The sequence below is a fragment of the Ovis aries genome, chromosome 3 (assembly GCF_016772045.2).
Source record: "Ovis aries strain OAR_USU_Benz2616 breed Rambouillet chromosome 3, ARS-UI_Ramb_v3.0, whole genome shotgun sequence".
Lineage (NCBI taxonomy): Eukaryota > Metazoa > Chordata > Mammalia > Artiodactyla > Bovidae > Ovis > Ovis aries.
This window is the reverse complement of record NC_056056.1, coordinates 134,194,098-134,219,486: the sequence shown is the minus strand read 5'-3', so window position 1 is coordinate 134,219,486 and position 25,389 is coordinate 134,194,098. Positions and strand designations below refer to the sequence as shown.

At 55.8% G+C, this 25,389-nt stretch overlaps 1 protein-coding gene across 2 annotated transcripts; it reads right to left on the bottom strand.

Annotated features, from left to right (window-relative positions):
* Positions 1-670: 670 nt before the first annotated feature.
* Positions 671-23,892, bottom strand: KRT80 (keratin 80). Of its 2 annotated transcripts, none has more exons than XM_027967290.3 (9): positions 23,514-23,892; positions 17,259-17,467; positions 12,747-12,807; positions 12,378-12,473; positions 4,718-4,882; positions 4,094-4,219; positions 3,246-3,466; positions 2,729-2,784; positions 671-2,626 (listed from the first exon to the last, which is right to left on the bottom strand). In XM_027967290.3, the coding sequence occupies exons 1-9, from the start codon at positions 23,811-23,813 to the stop codon at positions 2,592-2,594; spliced, it is 1,269 nt and encodes a 422-aa protein (XP_027823091.2). In that variant the 5' UTR covers positions 23,814-23,892; the 3' UTR covers positions 671-2,591. The 2 variants fall into 2 exon arrangements, with proteins under 2 accessions (XP_027823091.2, XP_027823090.2); XM_027967289.3 differs by having other exon boundaries at positions 671-2,591.
* Positions 23,893-25,389: the final 1,497 nt, after the last annotated feature.

The following is a 25,389-nucleotide window of genomic DNA, read 5'->3' as shown; positions in this document are numbered from 1 at the left end:
GTGAGTGGGTGAGCCAGGACACAAATGCTTCAAAGGCTTTACTTCACCCCCAAAATTCCTGTCCTTGAGACACCTCTTCTTCCTGTTTCGATTCCTGAGTTCCCTAAGCAAGCCCCTCTCCTCTCTGCCTTCTGCACTTGGAGAGAAAGTCCAGACTGCTACCTTGAGCAGAGAGCGCCTCTCTTGACCTGACAGTGAGTTTCTCCAGGTGGAAGGGTGGGGAGCACTCGTAGGTGTTTTACTGCAGGGCTGGGCTTGGAGAAGGCCCTTGATCCTTGTTTGCTGATCTAGAATTTGATTTCGCAGGATTAGGCCTGTACCTATCAGAATATATTCTGGGCTGTGCCAACCCACACAATCGGGCAGAAGGCTTCAGAGGGAATCCACCACGTGGGGAATGCCCCATGTCTGTGCTTGCTGAGGTGGTCACGTGGTTCCTGGGCATACTGGGAGGTACTGGAACGTAGGTCAACACTGGTATAGCCTCCTTGTAGGATGGCAGGGCAGGAGAACTTTTCCATGGCCAAGCTGCACTGGTCTGAAGATATAACTAGGTCCTTGGACTCCCTTTCCCATAACTGGAGGATTTCCAAAGTCCTATGGTTAACCTGTGTGACCAATGATTGACCAATCCTGAGAGGGGATATAAAAGCAGACAGACACACAGCTCTATCCATGAACAACCTCAGCACTTTATTTCATCCCTTTGCAGGGAGAAGGGGGCATTACCCCAAGAAGTCAGCCAGTCGGGTGGGTCGGCTAGAACATGTGCTGTCTCTCCAGGTAGTATAATATATAGCACTGATTATGCAGAAACAGGAAGGGAAGCAATAAGTTAAAAGCTATATAAGTTATGAAAAAATAATATATATACTTTTAATATCGTATATCCCCATTGAGGATTTGCTCCCATGGAAACCAATAAATAGGTGGAGGAAAAGCAGCAATCAGCACCCTTTTGAAACTTGAGGGATAAGTATATGTCTGAGTTCTCTCAAGCCTGAGCGTCAGTAGCCCTTCAGCGAGCCCAACAGGCCTGGAGGACCTTCTGGCCTAGAAGGGGCCCAGGGCCTTGGGCCATCCTGTCCTGGAAAATGAGATGAATGAATCAAAGACTGGGTCCCATAGAGGAGGTGAGGCAAGGGGGAGGTAGGGAGAGGAAAGGGAGGAAGAGAAGGTGGCCTACGGGGTGGGAAGGTGGAGCTGCCAGATTCCCTGCAAGGCCCTGAAGGCAAGAGTTAAGAGGATGAAAGAGGAGCATTCCTCTAAGCCCCAAACCTTCTTGTTGTGTCGCTGCTGCAGAATTTCTCTTTAGTTAGTCATTGGGGCCCCCAACCTGACCTCAAGGGCTCAGAAGTTCCCGGACCTGAGTGGACAGTGCCTTCTTCATGACCCTGCTGGCAGCAGAGGGGCAGACGTGGAAGAGGAAGACGGGAAGGACCTCTGATCCACATGTGTGGGTGCAGGGGAGGGGAGGGCCAGGCTGCTTGGCCTGATGGAGGGAATGGAGACCCTCAGGAGTGGGACTCATGGGAAATGGGCCTGGGGTTTCATGGCAGGGGTGGCAAGAGAAGTCTCCAGGGCCTGGTGCATACCCATACCAGGTTTCAGGCTGGGAAGCATCTGGATGGGAGGCAGAGAGCTCAGACTCCAGGCAGGGTGGTGAACCCCAGGATGACAGAAAGGAGAAAGGAGGGTCCAGTTCTCCTGCCTGGTCTCCCCCACTTCCCACTTCCCCCATCAGGGAGTTTGTCATGGCAAGAAAAGCTTCTAGAAAAGGTGCTTGGGAGCTGGCTGGACAGCTGTCCAGTTCTGACCATGACCTGCTGGGAGGGACTCACAGGAGGAGGGGAGGGGCATGGGTGTCTGGGCTGGTCTCAGAGTTCTGGGCTCAGGTCCCAAACACCCAGGGAGCCTCCTCCCCTCACTCCCTAATACTGTCAGGTCTCCGGGAAGCCCAGGCAGTGCCGGAAATCCAGGTACCTCCCCAGGAACTCGGGATAGTGGAGGGTGCCCAGGTAGTCCCCATCAGCCCCTGGTTCGAGGCTAGCTGGGGCTAGGGGAGTGAGGGCACTCACTTTGGTTCCTAGTCAGAGGCAAGGCAAGACTTGAGATGTGAGTTTAGGGCAAGGGTTGGGCAAAGGGTCAAAGGCAGCTTGGTTAGAGCCCCCTATTGTGCGAGGAGCAAGGAGGTGGAGGCAAAACCCCAATTCCAGTTTACCCAGGCAGGAAAACCTCTGGCCAGATATTGGAAGGGTGGACTCCGAGTTGACTTTGAGTAACTGGTGACAGTCCTGTCATACCCCCGCAAAAAAGCAGTCACTGTTTTCAACCCTCTTCTCCATTCAGGATCAGGTTTGCCTCCCTTCCCAACCTAGAGGCTCCAAGCTGCTTTCTGGAGTCTAGCTTTATGTCCTTGCTGCTGCAGGGAAGTGGCCTGGGGCTCCTGGGGTATGGACAGCAGCCTTACTCTGAGACCTCGGACTCCTGCGAGAGAAACTTTTCTGACATTTCGGTGATTTTGATCACGGGGCCTTTCTTGTTCTTCTTTTTCCGAGAGGGAGCTCTTGAGAGGCTGGACTTGGAGACAGCTACAGGGAACATAAGGGGTGGGGCAGGGTAGGGGCTGGAGGTTTGGAAGGCATTTAATATCATGCCTTTAGGGCCATGATCCGCCCCCCACCACTGTCCCCCTCCCACCATGGGTTCTTGGGGCAAGCAGGCTCACCAGTTCTGCATCTGGCCTGCACAGCAGTGACCACAGTGGCTGAGGGCATGTCCATCCTGTGGGAGGAAGAGACGGTGGGATGTGAAGAGAACCTGTGACTCAGCTCCCCTGGGATTAGAGGCCTGGGGATTGGCAGGCAGAGGCCAATTCTTGGCTGTCCCTCTCAGCTCTGGGCTGCCCTGCTGTGTGACTTTGGCTAGCCAGCTCTGTCCCCTTTCCGCTGCATGAATGGCTATCATTTGCTGAGCACTGATTGGTGGCAGGTATTTGCACACGGGATTGTATGCACAGGTGAGGCATACTTATTATCATCAGTCCATTTTCCTGATAGGAAAACTGAGAATTGAGTAAATTGGACTGAAGTTCCAGTTTGTAAGTGGCTGAGCCAGGACATGAACCCAGGCCTGCCAGGCTCACAGTATCACACTGCTGGGTGAGGGGGCGGGTGGTACTGGCTTCCCGTGGGGCTTCCAGTCCTCCCCTCTCCCAGGCCCACCCCGCTGGCCCTGTTCCTCACCGGCTCTCCTCGCCCTCCATCAGCTTGCGGTAGGTGGCGATCTCAATGTCCAGGGCCAGCTTGGTGTTCATGAGCTCCTGGTATTCACGCAGCTGCCGTGCCATGTCCTTCTTGGCCTGCTGCAGAGCGTCCTCCAGCTGGGCTAACTTGGCCTTGGCATCCTGAAAGGCCAGCTCACCCTGGTCCTCGGCCACCTTGATATTCTCCTCCAGTTTCAGGCACTGAAAGTTTGGGAGGACAGAGAGAAAGAGGGGTCAGTGAGCAAGGAGGGAGGGAGAGAGCGGGTCAGGGCCAGGAGCCCGCTTCTGTCCTTGGTGGGAGTGTGCATGGGGATGACTCGGCACGGCGTTCCTGGGCATGGTAAAGGAGTGCATCGCAGCAAGAGGCCATTCAGTTAGACCCAAGGAGACACTTTCCCAAGGTTACCAAACATGGCAGGGCTCCACAGGAGCCTGTCCCAGCTGTCCTTCCAGGATGGCACTTCTCTCAAGGCTCGTCCTGTCTGGAAGTTGGGGCTTATGCTTCCCTTTGCTTCTCTCCATAGAGCTGGGGGGAGGCGGGGGGCTCTGGGTGTGTGTGTAGGGGACCCTCCAACGTTCCAACAGCCCTGGCCAGTTTATGGAGCACTTTTACCAGCCAAACTCATGTGGTCCTCAGAGCTGTCTAAGGACAGATGAGGAAATTGAGGCACAGGGATGCTAAGTGACCTGTCCAGGCTCACAAAGCCAGGGCTCACATCGACACAGCCTGTGTGAGCGTATGTGTTCGTGTGTGTGTGAAGGGTATGAGAGAGCATGTGTCCCGCACTCTGCCCTGCTCCAGCCCAGGTGGGTCCCCCGGACACTCACATGGCTCTTGATGGAGAGGATCTGCGATCGGAGCTTCTGGATGCGAACATTGAGGTCAGCGATCTCAGTGCGGCTGCTCTGGAGGCTGTTCCCAAACTCGGCCGAGCAGGCGGCCCGTTCCTCCAGCTGGAGGCCGGGGAGGGGGTGGCAGTCAGGGGAGCTCACTGTGTCCCCCCGGGACCCCCGGCTCCTCCTTCTTCCTCACCTTTGGCTTCATCCCCGCCTCTGTGGCCCACCCAGGCCAGCGTCTCCCTCCTTCCCTGCTCCCGCCCCCACGACGTCCATCTCAGGATCCCTCTCTTGGCTGCCCTGGACTGAGCCCCACGAGCTGTGCCCACAACGTGGGCTGGAGTCACTGGGTGGCAGCGCCGCCATGAGCCTCTGAAGGGTGCAGACTGTGGCTTGCCCCTGTCCCCATCACCCCTGTGGCCCGGCACACCGCTGGGCTCTCACGTTCTCCGTCCCTGCCTGTGAACTAACTGCTGTGGGCTCCCTCGCCCCTGTGTCTCCCCATTCATCTCTCCTGGACTCTCAGCACCCAGAGCTGCAGGCGGCCTTAGCCATCTCCGCTGCTGCCCATCTTGCCCGGGTTGCATCCCCCCAGTCTGCCTGCCAGCACCAAACCTGGCTCCGGGAGTACGCCTCGGCCTCCTCCAGGCTGCGAGCCGCGATGGCGTCATATTGGGCCTTCACTTCCTCCACGATGCCGCTCAGGTCGATGCGGCAGCGGCTGTCCATACCCACGGTCACCGACACATCCTTCAGCTGGGCTGCCAGGTCCTTCAGCTCCTGACGGGGCACAGACATGGAGGCTCAGGGCTGGTGGGGGGCCCCAGACCCTCAGCCATGGTCCCCATAGTCTCTTCATTCCCTGGTGGGTGGAGGGCAGGCTTCTCTCTGTCTCCCTGGAGAGATGATCAGAGGGTAAACGTCCCCCTGCCCTGCCTCTGCAGCAGCTTGCACTCTTGAGAAGCAGTCCCCCCAACGCCCAACTCACCCACCTGTCGGTTTTCCTCTCTGATTTGGCAGGGAGGCACCCTTGTCTCTGGAGGCCCACCTGCAAGCCTAATTTCTCTTCAGTTCCCACCATCCCTCCCCACACTGTCCCCTTCACCTCCAACATACACACTGCTTTAGGCTCCCAGGGTGGGCCTCCTTCCTCCTGGCAGAAGAGGAAAGGGCCCAGGACGTCTGGGCCTGAGGGCATTCTATCATTAGGCTCAGTGCTGTGCAGCTTGGCCTCCCAGGATGGGAGCTCCTCGAGGGCCTGGCTGAGGCATTTTCACCTCCAGGACTCCGCATCTGGCAGAGGAGTGTCCCTGCTGAATGCATGTGGGAGTGGAAGCCCGTGAGTGATGAGGGCAGGAGGGGACCAGAGGCTGACGATCCTGCATCCCTGCTCTCCCGCCAGCAGTGGAGGCCCAGGTGACTTCCAGGTCACCCTGGAGACTCACTACCCCTCCCTGTCTAGCTGGGGGGCTTGCCCAGCCGCAACTACAGGATTTAGCCTCAGTAATCTTTGTCTTGCTGTCCCTTGGGATCCTGCTTTCCCCTCCTTTCTGTTCTCTTTGCCTAGAAAATGCTAGCCTGTGTCCTCAGAGACCTCTGGAAGGGGTAAAACTTCCCGTTTCCCTGGGGGCTCCTGAGAGACCAGGCGGTGTGTGTGCTAAGTGCTTTCCAGGCATGTCCCTGTCTCATCCTCACCAGGCTGGCTCAATTGTCAGCCCCAGACTACAGACAAGGAAGAAGCTGCGGCACCCAGAGTTGATGGGAACAGCTGTGAGGGCGGGGCTGGGCCCAGAGCTTGGCTGCTCCTGCTAAGTTCCCTTAGAGGGGCAGGGACGGGAGCTGAAGCCCCACATATGCTTCTGTCATGCCCTGCAGTCTGATAGCTTTCCAGACTGAAGGCTCAGAGGTGTGTAGCAAAGCCAGTGGGGACAGGGGTCTTTGGAAGGGCTGCAAGGTGTCCCTCCAGGGCCCTGGGCTGCTTCTCCTGGAGGTGCTGATCAGTAGCTTGGGCCTGGGTGGGGCTCCGTGTGGAAAGGAGGAGCGGGTGGGTGTAAGCAGAGTGTCCGTGGCCAGCATTGTACAGAGTGAGTCAGGTGGCTGAGGAGCCTGACAGGCAGGGAGAGGGGCCAGGCACCCAGGGAGGCATGGCGGGGCTCAGCTGGGGGACGGAGGGGTGGGATATGGATGCACAGTTACCACTGCTGGTGTTCACAGTTCATCCTCGACCCTTACTTCAGTCATCAAGATTTGGTCAGTGTTCTCATTTTACACACACACACACACACACACACACACACACACACACACACACACACACATATATGGCAGGGGGAGCTGTTTGTGTGTGCTAGTCGCTCAGTCGTGTCTGACTCTTTGCTGCCCCGTGGACTGCAGCCCTCCAGGCTCCTCTGTCCATGGAGCTCTTCAGGCAAGTATACTGGAGTGGGTTGCCATGCCCTTCTCCAGGGGTTCTTCCCTGGGTCTCCTGCATTGCAGGTCGATTCTATACCTCTGAGCCACTAGGGAAGACCTATATAAAATTTAAAAATATATAAAATTAAAGAAAACTAAAAAAAGACCTCTTTTTGTTTGATTCAGGATCCAAACAAGGTTTACGCACCGCCATTGGTCCATATGTCTCTCTTATTCTGTAGATACTGTCTTCATCTCTCTCTCTCTCTCTCTTTTATTTCCCCCCTGTCTTTTTCTTATTGAAAACCTCAGGTTGCTTGCCTACAGTCTGAATCTTCCTGATTGCCCCGCATTCTGGTGTTTAGCATGCTCCTCTGGCTTCTCTATTTCCTGAAAAGGGGCAATTGGATCAGGAGGCCCGGTCAGGTCCAGGTTCTGTTTTGGGCTCATGACTGCATTCCAATCTTGGTTTCTGCCTCTGGGCCCCCTCCTGACCCTCATCCGTCTTTTTGCTCCAAGAAGCTATGGCTGAACCTCTGGAGTCTAGACCTGCAGAGGCTGCTACTTCTGACCTGTGGCTGTGTCCCTGTGGCTGGAGACCATGGGGGTGGGCAGCTGCGAGGCCTGCAGAGGAAGCCCACCCCTTCCCTGTCTGCTCACCGCCTGACCCTGCCCACTAGCATCCCTGGTGATCAGGATCGCCTCCTGGAAAAGGAAGTTTGAGCAGTGGCAGGCCACCTGTCTCCACCTTGGAGCTGGTGGGACCCTGAGCTCAGTGGCCAGCTGTCCTTTAGAGGGTCTCCCAATGGAGGGTTTTGGTCGATCTTCAAATACATCTAACAGAGATCTCTAAGCAAGAGCGAGGGAAGACCACACCCCCTGCCGGAATACAGGCTCATGCTCCGCCTCTGCTTCCTGGGGCCCCACTGGAGATTGACGTTTTCCAGATGGAACTGACATCCCAGCTGGGGCTTGGCAGCAAACCAGTTTCAGGGATGCAGCTTGGGGCCTCCTCGGTCACCCTGTGCTGGGGGTTGGCAGGCATGGGAGTGTTTCAGACAAAGTTCCCCAGGGACACTTCGTCCCCAGGCTTAAGGTGGCATTTGTTATGGGCAAGGAGAAGGCCAGGGCACTGTCAGAGCACTGGGCACTATAGCAGCAAGAGGATGGGCGAAACTCGGCTGATGGGGCAGCCTCAGGTCCTTTCTGGGAAGAGCCAGTGCGAGCACAAGCATGGTAAACACGAAGCAGGAAGTGGAGGGCTTGGATCATCTGTAGACCTGTTCAGACACGCTGGCCCTGCCGGGCTGCAGAGGGCATAACAATGCTGACTTGTGTGGTGCGGGATTGCCGCTGTAGCGGGGTGGGGGTGGGGGGAGCTGGAGAGGATGTGCATCTCCAAGCTGGCAAGAATCAAGCTGATTCAAGTTTAGAGCTTTTCTTAGGAGCCAGAGTCTGAGGAGGCCTCCATCTGTGTGACTATTGTCATCGTGGCCCCCCCCAGGTCAGGGAATATGGTGACCGAGGGGTAACAGTACCGTTCGGTAAAATGTAGTGTTCAACGGCACTGGGCTCTGAATGATGTCACCTTTATTAGCTGGGTTAACCCTGGCCAAGTCCTTAAACTTAGCTAGCTGAGCCTCAGTTTTCTCATTTGAAAAGTGGATATAATTATGGAATTGAAATCAGCTGGCATTTGTTAAATACCATGTGCTAGACACTGTTCTAAGTGCTTTAGGATATACTCACAAAATAAATCCTCACAACAGGCCAGTGAGCTAGGTACTATTGTCCTCCCCATTTTACAGATGAGGACACTGAGGCATCGAAAAATAAAGGAACCTGCCCAAGTCCATATAATCATGGAGCCAGGATTAAAATCCAAGCCGCCCCAAAGTCTGTGCTCCCTACTCTATAGGTTTATTGGAAAGATTAAATGAGATTACATCTGGAGCGCACTCAGCCCAGTGCCTGGAATATAGTGGGTGCTCAATAAACAACAGCTGGGAAACTATTGGTGTGATTGGAAAACGTGATGGAGCTGGGAGGAAGTGTCCAGGGCTTGAGCAGCCTGTTCCTGGAGTGGCCTCCTGGGGCACCATGAAGGCAGGCACGTAGACATGCCAGGTCCTTTCTGTAGGGGTCAGTATCCCGGGAGGTGTGCTGGCTGCAGGGGCTTGTCGGTAGACTCCGTAGCTAATCTCCCTGGAACCAGAGTTTGCAGGTGGGGCAGGTGGCTTTCTGGCTGGATGCAGCCAGGCCCCAGCGCACTTGGGAGCTGGGGTGAATCCTGGAAGCTGAGTGGGGTGGGAGCCCCAGGGTGCTGTCACCAGTCAGCATTCCTGGAGGTGAGGGGAAGGGGTGTTGCCCAGGTGGTTGCAATGTGTAGATGAGGCCCTGAGCAGCCTATAGCCACCGGCTTCTGGGAAAGGCTTTCCATAAATATCCTGACCTGTGTGTGTGTCTTGGGGAGAGGGGAGGGCTGTTTCCTGGGACCCTGGGGTGGGCTATACAGCAGTGCTTTTCCGGTATCTACTCCAAAGTTGAGACTAGTGCCTGGCCCTCCCAGGGCTGCTCATATCCCACCATGTTTTCTTCCACCCGAGGTGGCATGGCTGGCACTTTTCTTTACTTGGACCAGCTCTGTCCGATGTGGAGCCACTAGCCCTGTGAGGTCGTGAGCACTTGAAATGTGGCTGGTCAGAGCTGAGATGAGCCGGAGGTGTAAAACACACACCAGATTTTGAAGACTTACAATGGGAAAACGTGTGTGAAACAGCCCATTCATTTTTTTATAATGATTACTTGTTGAATAATCATATTTTTGATATATTGGCCTAATAGAATATATTAAAATTATTTTTTTCTGTTTCTTCACTTAAAAAAGAATGTGGCTCCTAGAAAACTTACAATTACCTATGTGGCTTGCAGTATATTTCTACTAGGCAGGGCCAGCTTAGAGAACCATTGGTATGGGGAATCTTTATGGGTCAGTGTTGCCCTCTCAGCCTGCGGAGGTACCTCATGTCCCGACACCAACTTGCTACCTCGCTGCCACCCAAAACAATGATAACTGCTATTGTTATATATATATATATATATATATGCATTATATATATAATGTGTAATAATAAAATATTATTTTCTACATTATATACCATATAATCATATTTTATTATTTTAATTAATATATTATTTTCATATTATATTACTATGTTAGAAATAAAACAATAAAATATGATTATATAGTATACAATATAGAAAATAATATTGTATTACACATTGTATATAATGCATGTTATATAATATATACTATAAATATGCTACATTACATACATTATGTTATATGATAGTATCAATATAATATGGTGGTATCAATATAATATAGTATAAATACCATCTGATATGATATAATGTAACATAATAGAATGTGTATGTACTCATTGGGTCGGGACGATCCCCTGGAGGAGGGCCTAGCAACCCACTCCAGTATTCTTGCCGGGAGAATCCCACGGACAGAGGAGCCTAACGGACTGCAGTCGCTGGGGTCACAAAGAGTCAGACACGTCTGAACACGCGCGCATGTGTAATAATGCACTCTTGCACTCACTGTGGCCCCGTCTCCACAGCAGCCCTCCAACAGCACCCTGCCTCCGTCTCCACCAAGGGCTGCCCATCCTGCTTAAAATCATGTCCACACCGCATCCTGGGCCTCTGGCCCTGCGTGACCTGGCCCTTACCCACTCTGTCTTAGCCACAGCTGCCACCTTCTCTCCCTGCCAGGATCACACCATTCCCGCCTTAGGTGTTTCACACAGCCCTTCCTTCTGCTGAAGCCTTTTCAAGTCTCTGCTGAGTTGGATCTTTCCAGGTTGGGGCTTCACTCTCTTGGGCCTCCTCAGAGACGCACGGCCCCAACCATTCTAGCACTAAGGCATGGCCCAGTTTCTTTGCATACCAGCAACTTTTCCCCTCCAAAATGATCTTGTCCAGACATGTTTATTAGCCTATCACCTGTGCCCTCTTAGCTAACTTGTGCTCTCCTGAAGGCAGGAAACTTGCCCGCCTGGCTCCCAGCTGTGAGGTCAGTGCCTGGCACCTAGCAGGCATGCTATAAACATCTGTTAAGTGATTTACCCCATCACAGCATGATGAACCTGCTACTATCACTCTGCCCATTTAACAGATGAGGAAAGTGAGGCAGAGAAGAGAAATAACTTGCCCCGAGTCACAGAAATGAGGGGGAAAAAGAAAAGGTAGAATCAGGACTGGGGCCCAAGGGCTGCCAAGTCCAGATGGAGCCGGCAGCCTGCTGTGGGGCGGGGCCCAGAAGTTCAGCAGGTGTGTCTCCTCAGTGCGCAGGTATACGGCTGGCTATGCCCAGCCTCCTCAGCCATGTCTCTACGCCCGCCTGGCCCTGGGTCCCTGAGATGTTGGTGAGCAGGATGGGCTGGAGGCCCTGAAACTGCGGCCCTGCTGAAGTCTGCTGGGTGGTACCAGCCCTGGTGAGTGCGGGCAGAGGAAGCTCTCACCCACTTCCCAAGCCACTCAGTGGGCACGGTGCCCTGGTGAGCCCCTCAGGGCTTGGGCCGGCCGCGGAGGACCCTGCCGGGGACAAGAAGCATTTTGGGGTGGTCTGCCCACGGGGGCTGCCTCCCTAATGTTAGCAAGGGTTGGGAGGTTCTCTCTTCTGCTCCCTCCCACGGCTGCACAGAGGTCTCAGGTACGCATGTAGCCATGAGGCCCAATCTCCCTCTCCACATGGCGAGGCCCTAAAGCCCTGGTCAGCAGCCCTTCAGGCCACCTGAGCAGATCTTTCTGGTTGCAGTGATGACTTTGACCCCTGCTCTGCCCTGGGCTGCATTGCCATAGCTTGGCACCAGAGGCTTACAGCACACAGGCTGCTGTGCCCTGTCACCCTCAGTAATGGTCCTGCCTGCTTGTAGCTGAATCAAAGCATCACCCCATCAGCCTCCTCACCCCCGAGAAGATGGGGAGTGTAGAGAGGAGAACACACATCCCAGAGGAAGCCCACGGGACAGATGTTGCCGAGGGGCAGAGTCCAGAATTCATCTGCTGGCGGCACTGGCTGTGGGACAGGCCTTGCTGGGCTACTGTCCCCCTAGGGACATTGAGGACCTAGGGACAAATGAGAATGTGTCCGGGGGCTCCTCTGTCTGCATTTACTGGGACTGAGATTTTTTTTTTTTTAAATTTTTTGGCCATACCACATGGCTTGTGGGATCTTAAGTTCCCTGACTAGGGATTGAACTCATGCCCCCTGCAGTGAAAGCAAGGAGTCTTAACCTCTGGCCTACCAGGGAAGTCCTTCCTGAGTCATTTTTGTCTGGCAGAAGTTTGTATTGTCTGATTACCAGAGAATCTGTCTATAAATCTTTCCTGTATGATCCCCAAATGGGGGGAGGGTACATTGCAGGCCTACAAGAGCTAGAGCTGTGGGTGTTTGCAATTTAAGCTGCAGGGATGAGAGAGAAATTAGTTCAATAAGAACTACTGTTCAAAGCCTCCTGGCTCACTGCTCCAAGGCCACTTCCTGACCCTGCCCTAGATGTACCTGGGCCCCCTTCATGCCCCAGTGCTCCCCAACACACGAAGGTGGCGCTTTCCCTGAGAGAGGCTTTGTGGGAACCTGCCATGCTCCACGAGATGAGTGACAAGGGGACATGTTGGGTTATTGACTGCAGTACACAAGGGGTTTAGGAAATTGTTGCATCTGTGGCCAGCAACAGTGAGCGCATGCTGAAGTTTCCACGACCCACTGGACACCTTTGCCTCCCCTGCATCCCTTTCCCGGGGACCAGTTGGCTTTTGGCTCAGCGGGACCCTGGCCCCGTCTTCTCACCTGCTCATAGATGCTTTTCATCAGCTCCACAAAGCTCTGCAGGCCTTTTAACTTGGTCTCCAGTTCTGTCCGTCGAAGACATTCTGCATCCAGGTCCTAGGGGTGGGAGCAGTGATGAATGATGGGAAAAGGAATGGAGGGGTCCCAGGGCAGGGGTATGGTAAGGGGGGACTTTGCTTCCTGAATATGATGGGGGAGATTCCCAGAGGAGACCTGGCTCAGAGCCTTGGAGGAGGGTGGGGACATGTGCTTAGCTTTCTGCCTGTGGTCTTGGGACTCGGCCTGTGGGGCCTTTGTTTGGGGATCGTGAGCAAAAGAGGGCAGAGGGTCCCTGAGGAAGGAACCCATGGGGTGAGCTGGGGAGGCTACCTTCTTCAGCTGGACGAAGGTGAACTCCATGTCCGTGCGCTTGGAGATCTCGTCCTCATACCTGGGAGGTGGGGAGGGAGGAGAAGGGGAGCCAGGGACACACACAGAGCCTGCTCAGCTGGATGTGGTGGACTTGGCAACGGTTTGCTTAACCCTCCTTGGGTGGGGCTTGGGGCCTCTGCAATCCCTTTGCTGCCTTGTGGCAGTTAGAAAAAAGTGGTCCCTTCCTTGAGGAGGATGCAGCTCCTTGTCTCTATGACATGTCCCCTCTCCTTCCTGATACCCTACTGTTGGCTCTGGGGAAGCAGGCATCCCGCTCCCCATGCTTACTCCTTCCTGATGACCAGCCATTCCTCTCCCAGGGGCATCTGCCCCTTTCCTGGCTCTGCTCCACATTCATCTCCTCCAGGAAGCCTCTCCTGATTGCAGAGTCCCTTTGCCCTGACGTTTTGTTCCTTTATCTTTATCCCATCTCCTCCCCTGAGAATCTCAGTTTCATACAAGCTGTGCCTTTTGTAGTGTCTGCTCCAAGCATCTTGCTCACATCCTAACTCCTCTCCTAACTCCACGCTTCCCCGAAGCCCCACGCTTCTCCCACTGCTTTGCTAGACAGCAGGACACCATGCCATCTTCCCTCTGGAGAGAGGGTAGGAAGGGCATGGGTTTTGCAGTCAGATGGGCCCCCCACATGTTTCAGGGCAAGAAACTCCTCCCCTCCCTTGTCTATTGGGGTGTGCACGTGTGCACGTGCACGGGTGCGTGCGTCATGGGGGCTGAAATTCACCAGCACTCCAAAGCTGTGTTCCCTCTCTTCTCAGATGTGTCTCCTCCCTACACATGTGATGAGATGTGTTGAGTCCACCTCGTGTTCAGAACCAGGACACTGCTGGGTGGGGAGATGGGATCCCTGGATCCTTGACCTTACCCCCTGGGCCCCCTGCCCCAACAGACATGGGGATTCTGTGGCTTCCTGTTGCCTTCCCTCCTCTCTAGGGAATGTCTGAATCATTGGCGGCTCTAATTACAGCCGCCTGCCTGCCCCAGTCCCTGACCTCACAGAAGGGGCAGCATCACCCGTCACCCATGTCAGGTAGCTGGACCTGCCACCCCCAGGCCTTCTCTTTCACTAGCCTCCCAGAGGACTAAGGGGAGCAGACCCCAGAGGACGAGAGCCTGCAGAGCACTCAGCTCCCTGAAATTCAGTATGTGGGGGGTCCACACTCTCCCTGGCCACTGTGGTCTTCCAGAGTCTTTGAGGGTCCCTGAGGGTGCAGGCCATGGGGACAGGGTGGTGGGGTGGGTCAGGGAGTCTGGTCTGTAATCTGGAGCCAAGGCAAGCAAAATGCTTCTCCTGTGACCCTCAGAGCCCCCAGCCAGGGGTGTTCTCTTGGTCTTGTTTCACAAATGAGGAGATGGAGGCTCAGAGAGAGGCTTGGAAGCTTGAGTCATGTGCTGGTTAAGAATGGGATTCCAGAGCCAGACTATTTGGGCTCAAATTCTGGCCCTTTTGCTAACTAGCTGTGTGAACTTGGATAGGCTCCTTCTATGTGCCCTTGTCACAATAATGTTGATTTCATGAGGATTAAATAAATGAACACATAAAGTATTTACAAAGGTGCGTGACACCCACTAGAGCTACTGCTATCATTATCACCATCCTCTCCAACACCAGCGCTTCCGTGGTGGCTCAGACGGTAAAGAATCCACCTGCAATGCAGGAGACCTGGGATCCCTGGGTTGGGAAGATCTCCAGGGTTGATCCCCTGGAGAAGGGAATGGCTACCCACTTCAGTATTCTGGCCTGGAGAATTCCACGGACAGAGGAGCCTGGTGGGCTACAGTCCATGGGGTCGCAAAGAGTCGACACAACTAAACGACTTTCACTTTCACCAGAGTTTCCAGAAAGAAACCATGGGGATCCTCACTGCAGAGGGAGTGAGCAGGCCTCTTCACACTCCTCACAAATGCTCAGGGCTGGGCTGACATGAACAAGTTTCCCTCTGGAATCTGGGGGCCTCGGAAAAATTTCCTGACTTGAGGTCAGGAGTCTGGGGAGCTCCAAGCTGGGAAGCCCAAATTGACTGGCCCTCCCCAAGCAAGCCCTGTGTCTAGGTTCTCCCCACTCCTCTGGATAACAGAGTTCTGCCTGCCTGGGAACGGGACATTGGAGAGAGCTGTCCAGTGGGAGCCCTCTGACGTGCCAAACCTCCCCTTACCTCTCACTGTCCTTCTCAGCTTTCCCACCTCCCTTCTCATCGACTCCACTGCATTTCAATCCCAGTTCATCCCCAGGCAGCTTGCACAATTGTACACAACATTGAATCACTTGCTATGTGGCCTTGGGCAAGTTGCTTCCCCTTGCTGGGCCTCTGCTTCATCCCTAGTAAATAGAGGGGTTAGCCAGCTGATCCTTGGGGTCCCTGCTCCATCAGAGCTTCTAGAAGTCTCCATTCCTATAGAGGCTTATGCAACGCCATGTCCCCCATTCATTTCCAATCCCCTGCCTGTATGCTAGCCGCCAGCTCCCATACCCATTCTCAGCTCTTTTCAGCTGGTCACACCCGTACCCTCTCCACCCCCCCAAACTTGTTTATTTCTAGGAGTGAAGCTGATCTCATCGGCCTTGTAGAGGCAAAGTACACCCCTCCCTGCCAGGGCTTGGCCTGGCGTCTCCTGGCTTCTGGGGGCCCCAGGCTTTGCACAGCCAGGCTGCAGCTTTCCTGGCTCTGGCCTGCAGACCCAGAAACCCTCCAGCCTCACCTCCCCCTGTTCAGTGGGCTCCCTACCCAGAGAAGGGGAAGAGAGGCCCTGAACCTAAACAGTAAAATCAGGCAGCAGATGGAAACCAGGCAGTGGGCCAAATGAGGGGGCTGAGCAAGATTAAAACAACAAGCAGTGTTTGCACAGAACTTCCAGTTACAAAGTGCCTCCACGGATGCGATCCGGCTGTTCTCCTGGGAGTAGCTTCACACAGTAGCTTGCCAGGTGAGGGATGGGACTTTGTACTCATCCCTGTGTGTGACTAAGGACAAGCCCCCACCCTCTCTGGGCCTCTGTTTCTGTCTCCATAAAAGGAGAATCCAAGTCCCCACCCAGCTCTGCTATTCTCTGATCCTTTGTGGGCCAAGAACCTGCTAGGTATCAGTGAACTGAGTCTTGGGTTCTGGCGCACCAATGAGATTTCCCTCATTGCCGTCAGAATGGGCAGTCTAATTCCCTGCATATTTCCCAAGGACCTGGGAGGGGAGAAGTGCCCCCCCACCAGGTCAAGGAGGGGCCCAGCCAGATCCACAGATGAGGAAACCGAGGTCCCCAGAGAGGGAAAAGCTTCCTGTGAGACCATTCCTTCCGCATGTGGCCTGAGCGGGGGAGGCCACGCAGAGAGGCCGCGGGCAAAGGCTGCGCCACAGTCCAGGACTCCCGACAGGCTGCCTCCACCCTCCGTCTTGGGAGGCTTTGGGCCTCCCCTCAGATCGCAAGGCGGGCGCTGTTTCAGCCTCACCCTGTCCGTCCTTCTTTCTGGCTGGGGGCCTCCAGCAAAGAGACCAGCCTCTCCGCTCTGGCCCAGCTTCCTTGTCTTTGAAGCCCTGACGATTGTCTGGTCAGAGAAGGTCACCTCTCCTCTGAGCTACTGAATTAACTGGTCTGCCTTTCTAGACTGGCTAATTCAGTTCAACAAACTGCTGTGTGCTGGGCATGGAGCCTTCTTGAGAGGGCAGACGAGTGGCCATTTTTAACCTCTGGTAGCCATGCCAAACTCCTGGCTTCCTCCTCACACCAGCCTTAGCTTGGTATCAGCCATCACCATTCCCACTCCCCCGAGGAGGACACTGAAGTTTGCGTATGAAGCAACTTGCCCGAGGTCACAGAGATGGTGAGGGGTAGGGGCAAGGAGTAACCCCCTCCCATGGGGCACAGTCATACCCAAGCCCAGACCCTTAACCACTATGCCGTACTGCCTGCCAGCTGCTTGTCCCCCCAGTCTGTGTTTTCCTTGTCTCTCTAGACCCCAAGCCTGCCATCGAGGTCAGGCGTGTCTTACCTCTAGGCGGCTGCTTCTTTATGCGAACAAACCTCATCATTTCTGCCCCCTGCCTTCCCTTACCCCCTTCCCTTTTCAGCTCAAGAGAGATTGAAATCTCAAGCTACAGCCAAAGCAGGAACTCATCTATTGCTCTCACTAGTGACACAATTTCCCATGGACTTGGGCACCAGGGGAGGGGGAGGGGACAGGGCTGCGATGCCCAGAGGCTAGCAAGAGCAGCGTAGCTCTCCGCCAGCATGGCACTGCTTTGTTGTAAGGGTCCCTGCTTGGGATGTGGCTGTAGATCACTGCCTTGTCTTCCCGGTATCTAGAATACCGCTAGCACGTTGCAGCTCTTTAGTGAGTAAGTATGGACTAAAGACTGGTTTTTCGAAGAAGTTTTCTCTTTTTCGGGCCTGGTGCTCCCGGACCCTGCCCCCAAGCGTGAAGGTTGGTACCCCACCTCGGCCCTCATAGGGCGCCCCTACCTGATCCGGAACTCCTCCACTTTCTCCAGCACCTGCAGCAGGTTGGCCTCGAGCTGGCCCCGCTCCTTGCTCACTTTGCGCAGCTCCTCCTGCAGCCGGCCTTGGTACTCCTCGTAGAGGTGCCCAAGGTCAAAGGTGGCCGAGTCCTGGCTCTGCAGGAAGTGCCAGCGGGTCTCCAGCAGCTGGTTGCGCTGCTCCAGGGCTTGCACCTGGGAGAGCAGGAGGGTGGCGGTGAGAGGGCCAGGTGTGGCCCAGCCAGTGCCACCCACCCCGCTGGAGGCCTCCATGGGACATGGCAGCTCATCTACTCAAGAGGCACCCGCCTGGGGCCCTCACTCGGCACCTTCAGGTGGCATCTCCAATTACTGATTGTTCAACTGCAGATGGTGCGATAAGGGGGGAATCCGAGAATCCCAGAGAGGCACAGCCAATTAGCCACGGTTTCCTACAGGAGGGGCCGGACCAGTGAGATGAGGGAAAAGGGACCAAGCTGTGAACGTGTCCACAGATGACAGGTTCTCCAGGCTGCCTGGGGCTTGGGTGGGAGACCCCAAGGAACGTGGGGTGTCAAGAGGCCTGTCTGTCGCCCACCTCGACAAGCCTGGTCTCCTCTAGCTTTGGAAACAGCAAGGTAGGGCCTGGTTAGTTCTTAAATGCTAATCCTCCTAACATCCCTGGACTTGAGGTCTGTCCAAGCCTCAGTTTCCCCAGCTGGAAGTCAGGGATGATGTCACTTGCTCTGCCCACCTGCAGAGAGAAAAACCTGGGGAGGTGCTTTGGAGCAACAAATAGCAAATGCTCCTGTGGTCCCTGCTGTGCACAAGGCCTTGTTCTATGAGCTGGACATCTTTAACTCAAACCCCCAAACAACCCGCCGGGGAAGGCATTGTTATCAGCTGCACTCTACCGATGACAGGACACAGGGAGGGGAAGTTACCCTCCCAAGGTCACGCAGTTAGCAAGCAGCAAGACTAGGGGTGGAATGCAACCACTCTGAGGTTTAGAATCTTTGAGCCACTGCCCCACAGGCCTCTGGTCTGCTGCAAGTTCTCTGCGGGCCCAGTTGCCCTTGCTGGGCTGGCTTCTGCCTCTAGCTGGGGCCGGACTTGCCTGAGGACAAAGCCTGGGAGGGCTCTGGGCCCAGGGCTCCTCTGAAACTCTGCATCCTTCATGCCCTCCTACTCAGACTTCTGCAGGGATTTGCAAGGCTCCCACCCCAGCCACCGGCCAGCAGGTGGGCAGAGTCCCTCTTGGGTCCTCTTATCCCTCCATCTAGTTCAGCCCAGCAGAGCTTGGGAGTCCCCCTCCCTCTTCTGCACCCTGCCTGTCCTCTCCAGGCCCAGCCGAGCATCATTCTCCTTCCTACCATCCCAGACCCCGCTCCATGTGCTCCCAGCACCCCACTGTAGGAAGCCTCCCTTCTTCCCTCCGACGTCTGACCCTTGGTGTATCTGCTTCTCGTTCGTCCTCATCTACCACCCTCAATGTCAGACTGAGAGCCATCTGCATGCCTCTTGGGATGTGGCTAGCGCCACTGAGGCAAGATGGGTGGCTGGGGCTGGGCTCCTGAATGGGGCAGGCTGCGGTCATGAGAGCATTGTGACAACCAGCTCAATGACGTTCCCTATGGCCACAGTGAGTAGGCGAAAGTCTTCCCATCCACTGCTGGCACCAGCTCCCAGAATCACAGCCTGAAGGAGCCAGAACCACAGACAGGAGCCTTCTGGATCGACTGGTCTATACTCTTCATTTATCAAGGAGGAGATAGGGACCCAGGGCAGTCAGGTGACTTGTCCAGGCTCACACGGCAACTCCGTGGCCCAACTTCTCGACAGGCCCATCTGATGGCGGCTGCCTACTCTGGACCGTTGTGTTCATGTTCCTCCTGAACCTGGGTGCCAGGTGGGCTCTCGCCCTCTCTGTCTGCCCTACCCACATGCCCGGGTTTTCCTGAGATCTCTGATGCCCTGGGGGAGGCCCCTTGGACACTTGCAGGAGACGACATCTGTGGCAACACTGGACAATGGCATTTGAGGGCTGCCATTCCCCTCCTTAACTCCCATTTGTACTGGTAAATTCTGCCTGAAGCCGACTTTAAGCCAACAGTGCGCTGTCGTCATAGCCGAACAGGTTCAGTAGGGATGCGGTCAAGAGGGTTTCTGTCCTACTTGAGTGTATGAGGGATTGCTGGGGTGGTGGGAGGTTTCTGCTCACTCCACCTGCCCTGCGTTTTGACAAGCAGGAGCCCTGTGTTTATATTGAGGGTAGGGTGAGACAAGAGATGTGAGGCTCCCTCCTCCACCCATAAGCAACACCAAACTCTTCAGACCAGGAAGCCCTCCCCGTAGACTTCCGTCGATACCCTATGCTTCAGTACTTGCCTGCTGGGAGACGGTATGCATTTGGCCAGCCAGTCCAGTCAGAGGGCATTTTTGGTTGCAGGGGATTTAGGGAAGCCTCCTCTCCCTACTTGGGGGAGTTGCTTGTTGTCTCAGTGGGTGGGGATGGGAACTCATCCCCCACCTTGAACCTTCCATGCTGAAAGGCTCCTCCCTCTGGGAACAAAGGCGAGGGAGGGCCGGAAATCCCAGTACCCTGTGAGGTGCCAGCTTCACTTCTTTCAACCTGTCAAGGCTGCCAAGCACTCCCCTCTCATTCCTCTTTCTGTCTCTTCTGGCTGACCCCCTGCCCTTCAATCTAGGCAGCAGCTCTAGGAGCAGCCTAGGAGAGCAAGCCCCTGGTCTACCTGTTTCCCATTTTACAGATGAGGAAACTGAGGCTCAGAAACACAGAACTCATTGTGGCCCAACTCCAGGGTCGTGGGCCTTCTGGCTCAAAAGCAGGCTCAGAAGAGGGTGGAGAGAGATGTGCTTTCTGTTGGGGGAAACTGAGCAGGCTGGGCTGGGCTGGGCTGGGGCCCTCCTGAGGAGGGAGGCTGACTATCTGGGGGGCTGCATGTGCCAACCCATGGGCCCACAGCCCAGGCTGGTGAGTGTGCAGAGTGACGCCTCTGGTACTTGCAGGTCCTATTCCTCAGGAAGTGGGTGGTGTGTCAGATCCCCTGCCTCCAGCCCCAGCTTGGCTTTGCCCAGGAGCCTCAAGGTCTCTCCATGAGGAAAGGCTGTTTTGTGCTTTCCTGCATGCAGGCAGAGGGGTGGCCCCGGGGGCTTCCAGAGGCTACACAGGTCAAGGGAAGACACTGTGCCCCCCCCCTTTGGGTCCCTTCCCTACAGCCTCCTTAGGCGCTTCTGGCAATGCTTCCTCTTGTCCCATCTCCACCCTTTCTGGTGTCTGCAACTGAGGGCCCAGCCTGCAGCCTCTGCTGTTGTCAGCACGACCCTCGCGCTGCCCCCTTGGCCTCCTTTCCTGCTGCTGCCTCTGCTCATCCTCCTTCTTCATGGCTGCAGCTGTACTAGTCTCTTGACTGGCATGAAGTCAAGGCTACCCTCGGAGCAGGAGCAGAGCAGGGAGTTAGAATCTGAAGCACAGAGAGGGTAAGCGGCTTGCCCAAGGAAACACAGCCTGCAGGTGAAAGAATTGTCACTGCTCCAGGGCCCCTTGGGGGACTCCTGTGGGTCTCCTTGCCAACCCTTTCCCTCTTCCTCCTGCTCTTCCTCGATGATCTCTGATTTCTCTGGGTGCCTCAGAGGGCCCAGGATGGAGGGCCACCCTGCCAGTCTCTTCTCTTTGCCTAGAACCCTACCCCTGCACTGGCGATGGCATCTCACCCTGGGCTCCTGCAGCTCTTTCCAGCTCCACGCTGCACCCCTACCCACGAAGCTCCTCCAGCCCACCCTCCAGCAGGGCCCTTCCCTCCTTCTTCCCAGGCTCCTTCCTGCTTGCATGCGTGCTAAGTCGCTTCAGTCATGTCCAACTATCTGTGACCCTATGGACTGTGTAGCCCACCAGGCTCATCTGCCCATGGGATTCTCCAGGCAAGAGTACTGGAGTGGGTTGCCATGCCCTCCCCAGGGGATCTTTCTGACCCAGGGATTGAACCCATGTCTCTTATGCCTCCTGCATTAGCAGGCGGGTTCTTTACCACTGGGACCACCTGGGAAGCCCTTCCTGCCTGGCAGGGACTAAATGCCCTAGGCTGGAGTTCTCTGGGCCTTTTCAATATAACAAAGAAAATATACCTGGTACCTGGTAAGGGCTTTCTATGTGTTTTTCAGAAATGATCCCATTTGATTCTGACAAGCCCATGACACCAATGTATACTGAGGCCCAGAGAGGTTAAATAATGTCCCTGAGATTACACAAACGTGAGAGGTGAGGCCAGGATTCAAACCCAGAAATGTGACTCCGGGTTTCATATTCTAACCTCTGCTTGCTTCCACTTGGGCGCTCGTGGTCTTTTGAATGAGGGCTATGAGTGAATAACAGACTTTCTCCATAGAGTTGGTGATCACTTGGGTCTCCTTGGGCAGAGCTCCAGCGATCAGGATCCCCAAGGGGCTGGCACCCCCAGTTCGCTGTGTGCCACCATGGAGAGCACCGGTCTCAAGGCCAAGGCTTGAAATGGGGGTTGGGAAACTCGAGTTCTTCTAAAGACCTTTGAGGGCATTGCCCTGGCTCTGGGAACAGAACCCAGACCCCTTGGGCCCCTCCCTGTGCATACACACCCGTCCTGTCCCCATGGCAGAGGCACAGGGTGATATCAGCCCTGGCGTTCACGAAGAAAAGCCACCCATCGAAGCCAAATTACATAGCTCATGAAGCATTCCTTTTAAGGGATTAAGCTGTGTTTGGAGAGGAGGTGGTTCTGCAGGGACCTGCCTCCCTCAGGCAGCGGGCTCTTCTCCTAGGGTGGACTGCCTGGCAGTCTGAATGCTGGGCGGCCACCGGGGGTGATGGAGGGAACGCTCCACCTCAGGGGACGGTTGTCCTCCAGCTGCCACTCCCCCTACACACCCCCACCGCAGGCACCCCAGGTGTGGGTGCAGGAATGCTGGTCGGTGCACTCGGATGTGGGGCGAGGTGGGGAGAAATGACTCCCATGTCAGAGGCTTTGTGTCTCACAGACCTGAGTTCAAGTCCAGACCTTGCTGGTTGTGTGACCTTGGGGGACGTGCTTTGCCTCTGGGCCGCTCTGTCTCCCCATCGGCACGGCTGGGGAACCAGCCGTTGTGGAGTGCTGGGCCTTGGGGGCAGAACGCCAGCTGGGGCTCCGGGTCTGTTACTTCACTCCCCCTGCCCCCCTCGGTGAGCCCCCACCTAGTGGAGGACACCGACCATGTGTAGAGGGACACAGAGGCAGGGAGAGCGAGGGGCAGAGAAGGACCCAGCCCGGGGCAGAAGGAAGGGGCAGTGAGAAAGCTGTAAAATGGGCACAGATGTAACTTTCTTTCCTAAGGTTGAGGGAAATAGAAATAGATATGCACTCAACACAGTTCCTGGCTCAGGGTAAGCAGTTAATCAACAGCAGCTGTTACTATCCATTATTCTCAGTCAGGGCAGGAGGGAGCAGAGCTGGGAGGGCTGGTCATGGGAGGTTTCTTGCAGGAGGTGAATGAGGAGCAGGTTTGGGAGGTGGACAGGACTTCCTCAGAGGTCTTGAAGCCCCTGCCCTGGGCCAGAGCTTGACACCAGTGGCCAGACCAGAATGCTGGCCACAGCAGTGGGCCCAGGAAGTGAGGTGCGAGGGACTCAATCATTCTGCTCTGGTCGGGGCACGGAAGACTGGCTGACCGCCTGTTTCAGACTCGCAGCACCCATCCTCCGCATTCCTAGTTCCTGAGGAACCACAGGTGTACCCCATGCCTCTCAGCTTCCTTCCAGCTGCCCCACACGCCCCCTTGCCCATGTCGGCGCTTCTGACCCTGGGAAGCTGAACAGATCCAACGGCCTGGACAGGAAGGTGAGCCCTGTCCGTCCACCGTGGAGTCTAACTGCAGCCCATGCCTCCAGCAGCTGTTCCCAAGAGGGGGCCTCCTCTTGGTCACACTCTGAGCCCCTCCCTAGTCCCTGCCTGCGGGGAGGGTGACCCTAGGCCGTGCAGCGCGTTATTATCCAGACACCCCTCAGAGGCAGGCCATCCTGGCGTCCTTTTCTCTCCCATGTCAGGATGGCTAGGGACTTCCCCCTTCTGCTTCTCTCGGCTCAAAGCTAGGCCTCGAAGTTGGCAATGCTGGCTTTCCATTGGCTGGGCTGGGGCGGGGGTGGGGCATGATGCTGGGGGGACTACAGAGCTTAGCCACCTGCCCCAGCCAGACTGGCCTTAGTTTGGGGACCCCTCCCCCTAGTTCTGCTCACCTTGCCAATCAGGGAGGCGAATTTATCGTTGAGGACCTTCATTTCCTCCTTCTCGCTGTTCTTCTGCTGCTGGATGGCTGGGTCCACCTTGAGATCCAGGGGTACCAGCAGGCTGGGGTTCACGGTCACCTTGGGGACGGTGCCGGCTGTCCAGCAGCCTGTGAGGCTGTGGGAGCTGAAGCCCGGCCCAGGGGCCCCGCAGCTGCTCCATCCGGCGGTCGCAGGCCGGGGGCTGTCCACCGGGGTCACCTCACAGCTGCTCAGGCTGCTGAAGCCAACGACGCAGGAGCGGCAGGCCATCTCCGCCCCCAGGTCCCAGAGCGCACAGGGCGCAGGGACCGGCGAGCGAGCCTTTGCGTGGTGGCTGCGGCTTGCTCCCGTCGCAGGCAGGGCAGGCTGGGGACTGAGGAGGAGACACCTGTCGCACAGTGCTCATTAGCTCCACGAGGGCGGGACGCCTCCCCTCCCAGCCAGACCAACCTGTTAGATGATGCGGCTCCCGCCCCTCCCCCGCGGCACCATGTACCCATCTCCTCCCCGGGCAGGAATCTACCAGGCTGAGGGGGCTGCTCGTTGTCATTGGCCTCCCAACCAAGCCTGGCCTGGCTCCAGGGGAAGGGGACATGGGCTGGGCTGGGCTGGCTGGCTGGCTGGTTGGGCGTGGGAGGTAGCCAGAGGAAGGACAGATTCAACAAGGAAGAAGAGAGAGAGAGAGAGGGCGAGAGCAATGCCTCTCACCGCAGACCTCATTGCATACCTGAATGCTGACGTATCTAGGCTTACATACCTCTGGAAAAGATGAGGCAAGCGCAGTCCCTGGGCTCCCAAGTGCAGGGCAGCCATCCTGGGCACCGTGCCAGCCTGGCATTGGAAAATAGCACCTTGACTGTTTATTTTCTATCTGCGTTTAAGAGTCTCCCTGACTTCTCTCTTCTTCTTTCTTCCCCCAGCTCTCCCTTCTTCCTGCCTTTGATCTATTATTTATTAATCACCTATTACGTGCATCCCCCTGTCTTGGGAGCTGGAGAGGAAATACACAGTCAAGAGCAGTTGTCTTTGGATGAGTGAGACTTGGTTCGAGACTCAGCACTCGCCCCTGGCGTGGCCTCCAGCAGGCTCCTTAACTTCTGTCCTTTTGTGTTAAATGGGGGTGAATATACCAACCCCACAGGAGATGGTGCATGCAGAGAATCTGGGAGAGGGTAGGCACCCAGCCCTCTGTGGATGGTGGCTGAAACCCAAGCCCACCTTCTGGGAGCTGAGCCTGGAGGGCAGAGGGCCCTGGTCAAGTGCAGCTCTGCTCCCAGGGCTGTGAGAAGGTGCCTTTTTCTCCTCCCTCCCTCTCCTTCCCATTCTTCTGGGTCCTCTTCTTTCTCCACCCTAGTTTCATCTTAAATGTGAATTGTAAATAGTGCAAACTGATTTGCTCCCCCAGAGCCTCTGATGGGGTAGCAGAGGGGTCAGCCAGGGCCAGGGCATTCTTTTCCACCTTCCTGGATTTCCAAAGGCCCCACTTCCACTTCCAAGGAGCTGCCGTTTCTCTGGGGCCTCTCTCTTTCTTCCTCCCTGCCCTGATGTTCCTGGATGATCTTGGGCTGGCTGGATGGCTCTGTGTGCCCTCCCTGGACCTGGCATACCAGCTTGGGTGGTGGTGCTACAGAAGAGAGAGGAACGTGTCTGGGAGAGACTCTGGTGTTCAGGGGTGGAGAGATCTCAGTCCCCTCTGGGACTGAGGGAGACAGGTTGGAGATGGGAACTCTTGCCTGGGTCACATCGCCCTGTCCAGGCCCCCTGCCTCCCAGGCCAGAGCTCTGTCCTGCACAGTGGGCATTTCTGGCTCACTGAGAGGTAAGAATCTCTCCTGAAGCCACGAGTC

Coding starts and splice junctions, on each gene's coding strand:
- KRT80 (XM_027967289.3), bottom strand. CDS start 23,813: ATGGCCTGCCGCTCCTGCGTCGTTGGCTTCAGCAGCCTGAGCAGCTGT. Junction 4,220..4,717: donor AGGCGTACTCCCGGAGCCAG/GTTTGGTGCTGG, acceptor CCCGGCCTCCAG/CTGGAGGAACGGGCCGCCTG. Junction 2,592..2,728: donor GCAGGCCAGATGCAGAACTG/GTGAGCCTGCTT, acceptor TGTTCCCTGTAG/CTGTCTCCAAGTCCAGCCTC.